The sequence below is a fragment of the Arachis ipaensis genome, chromosome B6 (assembly GCF_059453495.1).
Source record: "Arachis ipaensis isolate K30076 ecotype BB chromosome B6, ASM5945349v1, whole genome shotgun sequence".
NCBI classification, from domain to species: domain Eukaryota; kingdom Viridiplantae; phylum Streptophyta; class Magnoliopsida; order Fabales; family Fabaceae; genus Arachis; species Arachis ipaensis.
In genome coordinates, this window is record NC_142441.1 from 69,660,726 (window position 1) to 69,672,834 (window position 12,109).

General features: G+C 32.5%; 1 protein-coding gene across 2 annotated transcripts; it reads left to right on the plus strand.

Moving 5' to 3' along the window:
- Positions 1–5,616: 5,616 nt before the first annotated feature.
- Positions 5,617–10,533, plus strand: LOC148561238 (protein IMPAIRED IN BABA-INDUCED STERILITY 1-like). 2 transcript variants are annotated; one of them, XM_088491294.1, is made up of 10 exons: positions 5,617–5,869; positions 6,003–6,471; positions 6,558–6,842; positions 7,010–7,327; positions 8,060–8,287; positions 8,475–8,569; positions 8,830–8,917; positions 9,022–9,552; positions 9,709–9,841; positions 10,043–10,533. In XM_088491294.1, exons 2-10 carry the CDS (start codon positions 6,136–6,138, stop codon positions 10,060–10,062), a joined length of 2,034 nt encoding a protein of 677 aa, XP_088347420.1. In that variant the 5' UTR covers positions 5,617–5,869; positions 6,003–6,135; the 3' UTR covers positions 10,063–10,533. The 2 variants fall into 2 exon arrangements, with proteins under 2 accessions (XP_088347420.1, XP_088347422.1); XM_088491296.1 differs by lacking the exon at positions 5,617–5,869 and having other exon boundaries at positions 5,998–6,471.
- Positions 10,534–12,109: the final 1,576 nt, after the last annotated feature.

Below are 12,109 nucleotides of genomic sequence, written 5' to 3' on the forward strand. Positions count from 1 at the left end.
TACATAATTGAAGCTTTTTTCTGCTAGCTTGCTGAAAGAAGAGATAGTACTCAATTAGTTTAAGACAGAGATTTTGGCCTTAAATCATTCTGTCATCCTCCTTAATTTCACTCGAGTTGGCTATAAGACCATCTCCAAGTAGGAAACTCATTTCAGTCCTTATTTATGATTCATCTAAAAAGTGACTCCATATCAGATTTTGCGTCATAACCAATAAATAAGAACTCAAAAAATTTCTCTCTTCTCCATTAGAAGGAACTAACTTTAATCTCTATTGTGGTCCCACCTAATTAATTAATTAAGTAATTAAAATTAATATAATTATTATTTTTTTATAATAATATTATTTAAATTTATAAATTCAAAATAATTAAATATTATAAAATATTAAAATAAATAACTTAAATTTGATTAGTATTTTAAATTTTATAAATAAAAATAAATAATCCAACTAAAAATTATTTTATAATATATAAAAATTAAATTTATTTTTTATGTAAAATAAATTTAATTAATTATGATTTAATATAACAATATAAATAATATTTGATATTGATTTAACATAATTATTTATATTAATTATAATTTAATATAACTAATTATTAAATAATTAATATAAATAATTAATTAAATAGATATATAAGTATTTAATATATATATTTAATATATTTTTTATTTTTTTTATTAACTTACCACATGACATGATTTTATTGGTTGTTGCAAGTCCCTGTTTAGAGGGATTCTCAATCTTGATTCCCGTGAAGAGCCCTCTTTTCCTTTTCACTCCAATGGTAATTAAGTCTCCATATGTCAGAAGTTAACATTGGAGTTGCTCTAATTGCAACATGCTTAAACGTATTATTATCTAACTAAAGTTTGAGCCTTGCTAATAAATATTATAATTAAGGGCATCAGTTATGGATAAGTTAAATAATAAACTATTTTATTGGTTCTATTAGCGAAATTTTGATAAATCCATGAATATATTGAAACACTTTGACTTTTTAATTAGAAACAGAAATTAACATCTTAATTAAAGCATATTGGTTAGTCACAAAAAAAAAATAAAAATAAAAGCATATTGGTTGTGAAACTGGTACGTCATTTGAATGGAAAGTCAGTATGAACAATAATAATTACAGCCATTATTAGTAAAAACAAAATAGCTTTTTCTCCTACAAAAGGGGAGAAAAGATAATGAGGTGATGTACTTTGAATTAAAAATAGCAGCTCATATTGATAGGTGGTTCATGGATCGGATTCGATCCGCATATCCGCGGTATTTATCAGAATTTGATCCAAAAATTGCGAATATGGATCTAATCCGCAATGCTTTCGGATCGGATCAGATCAGATCTACACACTAATCGGATCGAATTGCGGATTTTGTGTTGCTAACTGCATATCCGCGTATCCGCAAAAATAAAGAAATAAATAAGTAAATATTCTTTTTATGTTTTATTTCAACTAATAATTATCATATATATTGTATTATTTTAATTTATTATTTAATAAAAGTATAATATTATTTTAAGAGTAAATAAATATATTTAAAAGAATAAAAAAAAAGAATTTTATTGATATATTTTTAATAAAAATAAACTTTTAAAAATATTTTTATGTTTTGTGGATATGTCCGATATCTGATCCGACCTTAAAAACCGCGGATATTAAATCCGATTCGAACCGATAATTTTAGTGCAGATCGAATTGAAATTTTGACCATATCCGATCCGATCCGATCCGATCCACATTCACTCTTATCTCATATTCATAAAACAAACAAAGCTTTTTTCTTCCAACCGAGTTGATGATGTCATCTTTCGCATTAGGTAGCTGTTAAAGTGGGACGAAAGTGTTGGTAGAGACAAACATGATTCAAAGATAAAATATAATATCAGGTCGGATTAGCCTTTAGCCAGTTGGATTAAAAAATATCGTGAAAAAAAAAATAATAATAATAACTTACTCTGTCAAAAAAATCTCATCTTAACAAACGAAGGAAAATTGATCATTAGTTTTTGAGATTATAAAATATTAATTGCATATATATACTTTTGCACTTTCATTAGTACTACTAATTAGGAAAAACTTTATGATGTTAAAAGAACATGACAACATTTTTGGTTAGTTAAGTCCCCAACACAAATAGTGCCACATAATATAATTAATTATTCATGAGGTATAGTATATGATGATAGTAGATAACCTTGTCTTCTAATCATATTATTATATGGGGGTTAATTCCCATTTGTAGAAATAGAGTACATTTATAACTAGTGATTTACTTTTTTATAATTAAAAAAATAGTCACTACTATATTATCAATAGTAAATATTTTAGTTTTGATAATTTTAATTTTTTTTAAAATAATAGTTACATAATCTAATTCAATGTGTTTTATTTTGAATTTGAATTTTTTAAAATTAAGAGATTGATAAAATGATAAAGTAAAAGATTGATCACTATTAAAGTTATAACTTCTATCATTTATAAATTCTACTATCTTAATTTAAAATAAACTAATTTCTTACTTTACTAATTCATTTATTTTAGAGGCTTGATTCCTTTATTTCAACCCTAATCAATATGTTCAATATCCTTTTTGTACCCACTCTCCGAAAAACTTTCTCTACAAGAAAGTGAAATAACCTCGTAACCATAAGCACATGGTCAATTTTAACATGATTATATATTTATATTACGTGTATACTAAAATCAGCCATTAACTAAGGCTGTTAAATGGGTTAGTCTGACTTATTTAAGTTTGGTCTGTTAAGTTCGTGGATTAAATAGGTTAACCGTTTAAGCTTGCTTTATTTGCGAATCATAATTTTTCAGCCCGGACTGTTATGGTCAGTTTGATGGGTTAAACGAGCCAGCCCGTTTATTTTTTATTTTATTTTTTAAAAAATATTTTGACAAAAAATATCACTTTTAGGTCAAAAATCTTTAAACAATACTATTTTTTATTTGATGGGTCGGATTTTCAGTTCGGATCAGAAGAAATATCGGCTAAAAGTACTACTTTTTTTTGAAAAATGTAAAAAAAAATAAATGGGCCACCTGTTTAGCCTGTGGGCTAGCTCGTTTAACCAGTCATTTTTTTGGGGTTAATCGGGCTCAGTCCGTTTAGCCTAAAATTTAAACGGGTTTAATTTTATAAACAAAGTCCGCCTATTTAAATGATTAAATGGGTTGACGCGATAAGTTTGGCTAATTTTGACGACCCTACCACCAACGTCAGTTATAAATATAAAATACATATTGAAATATAAATACACATTAAAAATAAATTAAATCACGTATTTATTTCAACATCATTCATGGGAGAATTAGACTACTATATAATATGTATTCTCTCTCTCATTGTAGAGTAGTGGCAAACCAAGAATTGAAGAAAAATATAAAGCATAGAGATGCTTGTCCCATTATTATTTTTAGCTTTCAAAATCAAATTCAATAATAATGCATGGGCCACAAGAGTGATGAAAGTAAAGAGAAAAATGTCAGAGGTGGGGAGAAATTAAACCATAAACCCAAGTTGGAGTGGAGAGGTTATAAAAGAAGATCTAGAAAGGGAAATGTGATCCATACCTCACCATGACCCTTTCCCTTTTATTTTGCCTTTTCCTTTTCTTTCTTTAACATCTATATAAATATTACCCCAATACATATATACTTTGGGAAGAGTTTCAGGTGTACTGAAAATACCGATGTTCCAGTTATTTTAACCGTTGATTTGAATTATAAAAAATATATATAATATATATTAATTAAAATCAACGGTTAAAACAACTGGAATACCGGTGTTTCCTGATACACTTGAAATTTTTCATATACTTTGTACCATTTTTTTTAACTGCTAAAGGTGGCATTATTAGTTTATAGTAAGGTGTATTTAATTAGTAAACAGTTAAACTATCAAAAATAACAATCAAAAGCTCATTCTTATAATATAAATAATTCTAAACAATACAAGCAACAAATAATTCAATGATTTAAAAAGCATGACAAAAAAATATAATATTTTTTTATAACAGCAAAGAACTTTTATATTTAATTAGTAAATAACTTGTGAATTTGAATAAATAGTTAGAAAGTATATGTAAAAAATTTAGAAAAAAAATTGATCTTTAGATTCATTTCATTTCCTAAAAAATTTTGGTTGTTCACAGAATAAAAGTAAAAAAATAATTATTTAATGTAAAATCATTAAATTTTAGATATGAGAAAAAATATTTTTCTATTAATACTTACAAAAATTAAATTAAAATATTTTTTGAGAATATATATATTTTATCTGGTTATTTTTGTTACATTCTTAAAATTCTTAAAGATTTATTCGTCGTCAATATTTTTTTTTTGGATTATTTTTATTAATATAGTAAAATTTCGAGTACGATTTTAGTAGTTTATTGTTTATAAAAAGAATATATAAGATATGTCACGATCAAGATGCATGAGCTTACTGCAAAATAATTGTAAAGTGTTGTGGTGTTGTTTGATTCTGTAGGTGACATTACTATATATATTGTCTTGTTTAATTTGTGCCATGCTTCTTTAGTTTGCATTGTGTACCCTCCTTCGCGTGCCAATCCCATGTCACCTTTTGGGTACATAACTTTAAAATATTTTGGTTAAATTAGAACATTAAAAGATGAACAAAAATGAAAATGAAAATATATTTAATTTGTTATATCACTGACATAATTACAATGACAAAGTGTAGCTATTAATCTATATCTTAGGTGGCAGGAAACTAGGGTGAGCACGGGTCGGTTTGGTTTGGATTTATAATAAAATTAGAATCGAATCGATCAAATATAATTGGTTCAGTTTGGTTCGGATTTGCATTTTTTTGTAAATATATCCGAACCAAACCAAACCAATTAAGAACGGATTGATTCGGTTCGGATAATTGGGTACCCGATGATTTTGAAATTCATAAAAAAAAAACCAAATTTTTATCTTAAAATTTCAACAAGTATAATAAACATGTAATATCAATAGAAATAATCCAAACATGTTAAACACTAAATACATTAAAAAACTAAACTCATTAAAATCCAAACATATTAATAATGAATAATCATTGTCTAATGGAAAAGTTATATATATATTTTTATTTTTCTTTATTTAATTAATATATGATCGGATTCGCGGGTTAGTTCGGATTCCGCACCCCCAAAATCGATATCCGAACCAATCACTAACAATAATCATTGGTTTGGTTCGAGTTAAATCCGATTACCCGTAAATTTCAGAACCAATTTAATTAATTCAATTCAAGTTTGGAGTTTAGACGAGTAATCAAATATCCGCTACCTGTGCTCGCCTCGTAAAGGAAAGGGTGGTGTATGAAGTATGAACAGAAACACATTCAAATTTTAAATTCATGGTTAGTGAACATTGCAAATGAAACCAAATACAGAGATCATAACTTAAGAAAGTAAAAAAAATGTCAGAATTTATTTTATTTAATATTGTTTTCGATTAATTTATTTTGATTATACAAAATACAAACATTTTAAAATGCTTTTATTACTGACTTTAGTCAAACTTAGATGTATATATATAATAATAATTGTGATATTGTTTTTGGTCAAACATATTAGATAATGGGTGAGGTGGCACGCGGTTTTGCAAAATGGAGGTTAGGAGTTTTTAATTGTAAAATAGCAATGGTGCTGCTGCCTCTGCCGCCATGCAAATTGTGCTCCCATTATTCTTCTATGTCTCCGCTGATTTCGCTCCTTTCCAACTCTAACGATATTTACCCAATCTAATAAAACAAATAGAAATGGTATTTATTTATTTATTTTATAAATATGGAAATTAAAAGCGTAGGATTTTTATTTCAGGTGAAGTTGATTTCACATGAAATTAATATTTGAGAATTGTTAAATAAAAATTTAGTCAAATTAATTAAATTATCTAATAATTTTGAGGCATCAACTTTCGTAAAGTGGACTGCACCTGAGTTTTCGCCTTTTATAAAGAGGGGGTTCTCTCTTCTCTACCGCAATTGTCGCACAAGGCGGTGTCAATTAAGTAAACACACAACAAAAAAAAGTCTACATTCTTCTTCTTCTGAGTGAACCAGAACCAGACCCGACCCGACCGGAATTCCTTATGGGATGCGTCAGCTCCAAGCAGGCGGTCTCCGTCACGCCTGCCATCGACCACTCCGGGGCCTTCCGCCCCAATGCCGCCGACTTTTCCGACACCAACAACAAGAACAACGAGAGGACTGACTCGTCTGTTCTGACTCGGAGTGAGTTGGGCGAGTCAGGTAGGACCAGTTCTACTGCCTGCGAATCCCTCAGCTTCAGGCTCGGAAACCTCCACAAGTACGTCGAGGGAGAGCACGTCGCCGCCGGTTGGCCTGCCTGGCTAAGCGCCGTCGCCGGAGAAGCCATCCACGGCTGGATTCCCCTCCGCGCCGACGCATTCGAGAAACTCGAGAAGGTCCACACATGATAACATACAAAACTGGCCTCAATTATGGTTTATTATCCTGAAATTTGAATGTTGAGCTTTTTTTTGGTGAATAGATTGGTCAGGGTACTTATAGCAGCGTGTTCAGGGCGAGGGAGCTTGAGACGGGGAAGATAGTGGCGTTAAAGAAGGTCCGGTTCGACAATTTCGAGCCGGAGAGTGTTCGGTTTATGGCGCGGGAGATAACCATTCTGAGGAGGCTTCATCATCCCAACATCATAAAGCTGCAGGGCTTGATCACTTCCAGGTTATCATGCAGCATATACCTTGTTTTTGAGTACATGGAGCATGACATCACGGGCCTCTTGTCAAGTCCTCAGGTCAAATTTACCGAACCTCAGGTCTGCTTTTTCCTAATTGTGAATTTCTCATTGTAATTTCTTTGTAGCATTAACAGAATCAGCTGCATTCTGCAGCAATTGATGATACTATGATGTGATTTACAATTGTGTAGCTAAGGTTTAGTAGTTACAGTTGTTTGACGGAGGAGGTTATTTTTGGTGTGCAGATTAAGTGCTATATGAAGCAGTTGTTGTCTGGTCTCCAGCATTGCCATTCCAGGGGTGTCATGCACCGGGATATCAAGGGATCCAATCTTCTGGTGAATAATGAAGGGATACTCAAGGTGGCTGATTTTGGATTGGCCAACTTCTCCAGTTCTGCCTACAGGCATCCCCTCACCAGTCGAGTTGTCACTTTGTGGTATCGGCCGCCGGAGCTTTTGCTGGGTTCAACGGATTATGGCCCTTCTGTTGATCTCTGGAGTGTTGGCTGCGTTTTCGCTGAGCTACTTGTTGGGAAACCTATACTTCAGGGGAGAACAGAGGTACCAAGCTCTTTCAAAATATGTGAATTCCCATTTTATAATGATGCATAGTATAGCAGTGTCGCTATGTTGATAGATGTTACTAGAAGATGGCAAACTTAATAGAATGGATTCTTTGTTAAACTTAAAAGCTTACATCAGTTTTACCATTCAGCCATTGTATAAAAAGATATAAAACAAAAACAACAACAACAATATGACAACCCCTCAACCCTCAAGGTAAGAATGCTTGAGTTTGTCCGATAAGATTCCTTTTAACATTTTGGACCTACTTTTACAAGTGCAAAGAAGTATTGCCAGCAAGGGGCTATAAGATTTCATCAGTTCACAAAGTTGTAAATATTCTCTTTTGGCCTAAAGACCATTATTTTTTTATAGAAGTTACTTGATGGTTAGGTACTTTATTTTTTTTTTATTTTTTTACCATAACTTCATGATATCTAGCAGCTTTGGTATTGGACATCTTTGGTATAAAGCTTGTTTGGTTGCATCATTGATCTCATTGATTGATGCTTATAAATAATGTAGGGCAATTAAAGAGAAATATTGGATTGGATCTGATCAAATATAAGTTGGGTCAGATGAATGCTGATCATATTAAGTTTAATAAAATGAGATGAATGCTAAGCATATTAAGTTTAATAAAATGAATCAATTATGATTGACAATTCCCAAGCTATGTTTGAACTGTTCTTCTGAGAATCTTACACATTGTCATCGTTACACATACAGGTTGAACAATTGCACAAAATCTTCAAGCTTTGTGGCTCCCCGCCTGATGAATACTGGAAAAAGACCAGACTTCCTCATGCGACTTTGTTTAAGCCACAACAAGCATATGATAGTTGCCTCCGACAGTCCTTTAAAGATTTGCCTTCTTCCAGTGTAAATCTGCTGCAAACTCTTCTTTCCGTTGAACCATACAAGCGTGGGACTGCCGCATCTGCTCTCTCATCAGAGGTAGCCTGATTTTATTTTTGTTGGAAATTCCTGGTTTATTGATTGTCTGAACTTTTTTGTTTTATCTGCACACGTTATCTTTTTTCCCTGCTGTTAGTCCTAAATATAAAACTATTCATTATGCATCTACTGTGTTTATGACACTAATTTTTGGAAAGATGATTTCAAATTCTTCTACTACTTTCAGTATTTCAAAACAAAACCTCATGCATGTGAGCCATCAAGCTTGCCGACGTACCCGCCTAGCAAGGAAATTGATGCAAAACACAGAGAGGAGTCAAGGTGAGAACTGATCACTGATCTTCATTATAGTTATTGGTAAACAATGGTTTAGTTGATCATATTTCCTCTAATGCTTCTGGATTATCTCTTATATGGTATACGAGAATATCTGCATGTGCATTTCACTTTGATCAAGTCTGCTACAGTGCTTGGATATCAGCAGATACATCGAACAAAGTTCATGCTTTGCGATTTCCATTCCCTTTGAGCATTATTTGTATATGTTTTAATAATGAAATCATATTGTGATGAACTTTCAGGAAAAAGGTCACTGGACGAGCTCGTGGAACTGAAAAAAGAAAGCCATCAAGAAAGTCCCTTGGATTCAATAAACTAACTCCAGCAGAGGTATTTCTTGATTTCTTACGTTATTATGTTTCTTCTTAAATACACATTGATTGCAGGAAAGGTCTGGTAGTTAAATTAATTCTGACTTAGCATTGCTATTATAGGATTTGGCAAGTCAAACTCAAGCTTCCCAAAAGGTCAATGGTAGATCTGTTTCCATCCTTCAAGAACAAAAGGCTAACACAGGTGAGGAGGAACAAAAGCCAGCTAGTGGTAAACTTGAAGATGCTTCCCATATGAAGAATTCATCTCAAGAAGATATTCCCTTTTCTGGGCCATTACAAGTTTCATCATCAAGTGGCTTTGCATGGGCAAAAAGTCGTAAAGATGACACTTCAATTCGATCCCACTGTCGAACTATTTCGAGAGGACATATTTTCAACCTGTCAGAAACTTCTACACTAAAATCAAGGAATAATTTGGATAACAGAAACCAGGAAAGTAAGGAGTCTTCTGGGAGGCGCACCAACTCTAGGGGCAGCGACCTACTTGACTTATCTAAGATTTCAATGCAGAATCCGTGGAATAGGTTTGATCGCCCAGATTCATTTGATGCTTCCGATGAGTACCATTCGCAAGAACTATCTATGGCACTTTATCATAGAGAAGATTCAGCATCGAAGAGAAGTAATCTGGTAAGTTGCACTTTATCTATGTTATAAAACATGTTTCAATTTTATGGTAGTTTCCCTCACTGTGCTTTGCCTTGCTTGTATCAAACTCTTGAATGATGCGCCATTTTTATTTTATCCTTGCATAGACATTATTCTAATTTGATTTCATCCTTACAGAGTTTTCAGGATCAAGGAGAGAAGGTTGAATATTCCGGACCCCTTCTATCTCAGATGCACACAGTTGATGAGCTCTTAGAAAAACATGAGCGTCATATCCGACGCACAGTTCGAAGATCATGGTTTCAAAGAGGTATATAACTGCCTTTTTACCTTTGAAAGAAGCTACTGGTATAATTACTGCCATTTTTGTGCTTAGACTAGAAATGACAAAAAGAATATAAGCAAACTATACTATTCCAAAGCTAATAATTTGACTTGACATAAATGAAACCACTCTTAAGAAGAACTGAAGTGTGGCATTTCTTGATAATCTGTGATCCCTCGATTGCAGCTAAGAAGCATGGGAAGTAAATGCAAAGTTAGATATAAAGAAGGCAATCTCCAATCCTCCAACTGCACTGCTAAAAGCAGCAAATGAACAACAAAATCGTTCTAACTCGGAGTATTTAGCTCCATGATTTGTTACCAGGAAGCTGGGAGACTCTAACAAATTGAGGAACATGGCATTTTCAAATCAACTTAAAACATCCGATTTTTGGTCATTTTATTCATTTAGTTTAGGTTATAGATGAAAATTTTCTGTATGATTTAAGTTCTTCTCCCTTCTTATAATTAGCCATTGTTAATTGTTATCTAATTTCAAGTCTTGTCTGGCATTTGTATATATTTCAGTTGCCGTGACTGGCTTGAGGTTCTGATGTAGCCATTTTTGGCTCCAAAATGAATCAGATATAGTAATTTCATTATCTGGGAACTCCTAGTGAGCAAGGATACATAATTCTACTAATATCCTAATATATATTGGAAACTGCTGTTTTCTCATGTTTTTAGGATTGCCATTTTAGATGATTTAAATGAAAAAGTTGAAGATAACCAAAATTTCACGCGAAAGATTATAACTTGTAAGATCTTAACTAGCTTGAGCTTAAATTTGACCTACATGCAGGATAAACCGCAACTCGATTGTCGATCTATTTCAGTTATTTCAGTTGATGACACGAGACAATATTGAAATAGGAATATTTTATAAATAACATATACCATTTAATCACTACATACTACAAAGTGTTCGGTAGGTTTGTTACCGAACGGTTTAGAGCTGCTTGTTGGGTGTGAAGGTGGGTCCCAGCCTAGACCTGGATCCTGAGAAGCGTGAGCAGCTGACTTTCCGAGCACTCCTGGAGTTGAAGGGGGTGCCACCTGCAAGGACATTCCGACGCTCAAGTCAGTGGGTGTGGAAGTGGCGGAGAAGTGGGTCCCTCATGGGCAGACCCACCTTCCGCGAAATTTCCCCTGCCAGCTGTTGTCAGGTGAGTTAGCTCCCAGGAGGAAAGGCATTCGGATCGATGCCCAGGCGCGTGGTGCCCCACTGAGCAGTCGCCCGGATCCGGCAAAGGAGCGTGCCGATCGGGTCGGCCACGCGGCCAGATGGGCTGTGCCACAACACAAAGTATATAGACGTATGCTTTTATAATAATGTGTTTCAGCTTTTGTATTTGGCTTTGGTCCCCCTGTTTTTTTTTTCCTTTTTCATGCCTATTGTTAGCCAATATTTTTTAATAGTAAATACTATAATATAAATGAAAAAAATATACATTAAGGACCTTAGGGTTGAGAAGTCGAATATGTCTATTTTAATTTGTTATTGAACTTGGATTATGTATTCTTCCCCAACACTTCACACTGTAATTGTAATTTGTGACTTTTACCAACTTCTATCATATTCTTTATTTGTAATTATAGAGGGATATAATTTGGTGATAAACCCATGATTAGATTATAGATACTCTCTATAGTTTCACCATGAAAGAAAGAAAGAATTATAGGCAATAATAAATATCAAGGTAGACGTTTGAGAAAGTCCAACATTTTAGTTACAGGGCCACACGTTTTGTGTTGACTAAGTGATATGTCATCAATAAAACGCTACATGCACAAAGTAGAATTCGAACTCTCAACTAGATCAATATTATTTTTATATAAAATTAATAGTTAAAAATTATTAGATAATTTATTATATTTGACTAAATTATTATTTAATGATTTATAACTATTAATTTTACATAAAATAATTGCACGTAAATTTCTATTATATTAGATGACTTTTTAGTGAAATAAAAGTATAGTTAGAAATATGAGGTGTTATTTCTATTCAATTTATGGTAAGGGAAGCTATATTAGGAAGAAATTATTAATTACCACGATAGCTAGTAATGTTGACGAGGGTTAGAACGAGTATATAATGTCATGTGCAAGGGAATAATTATATAAGATAATTAAATAAGATAATTATATAAGATAATTAAATATTTGATTGTATGGCACGTGGAAGGGAATCTGAGGTAGGAAGGAGCAGGTGAGGTGGTATCTGGTTTGCGCACCAGAAAACGGTTTCAGT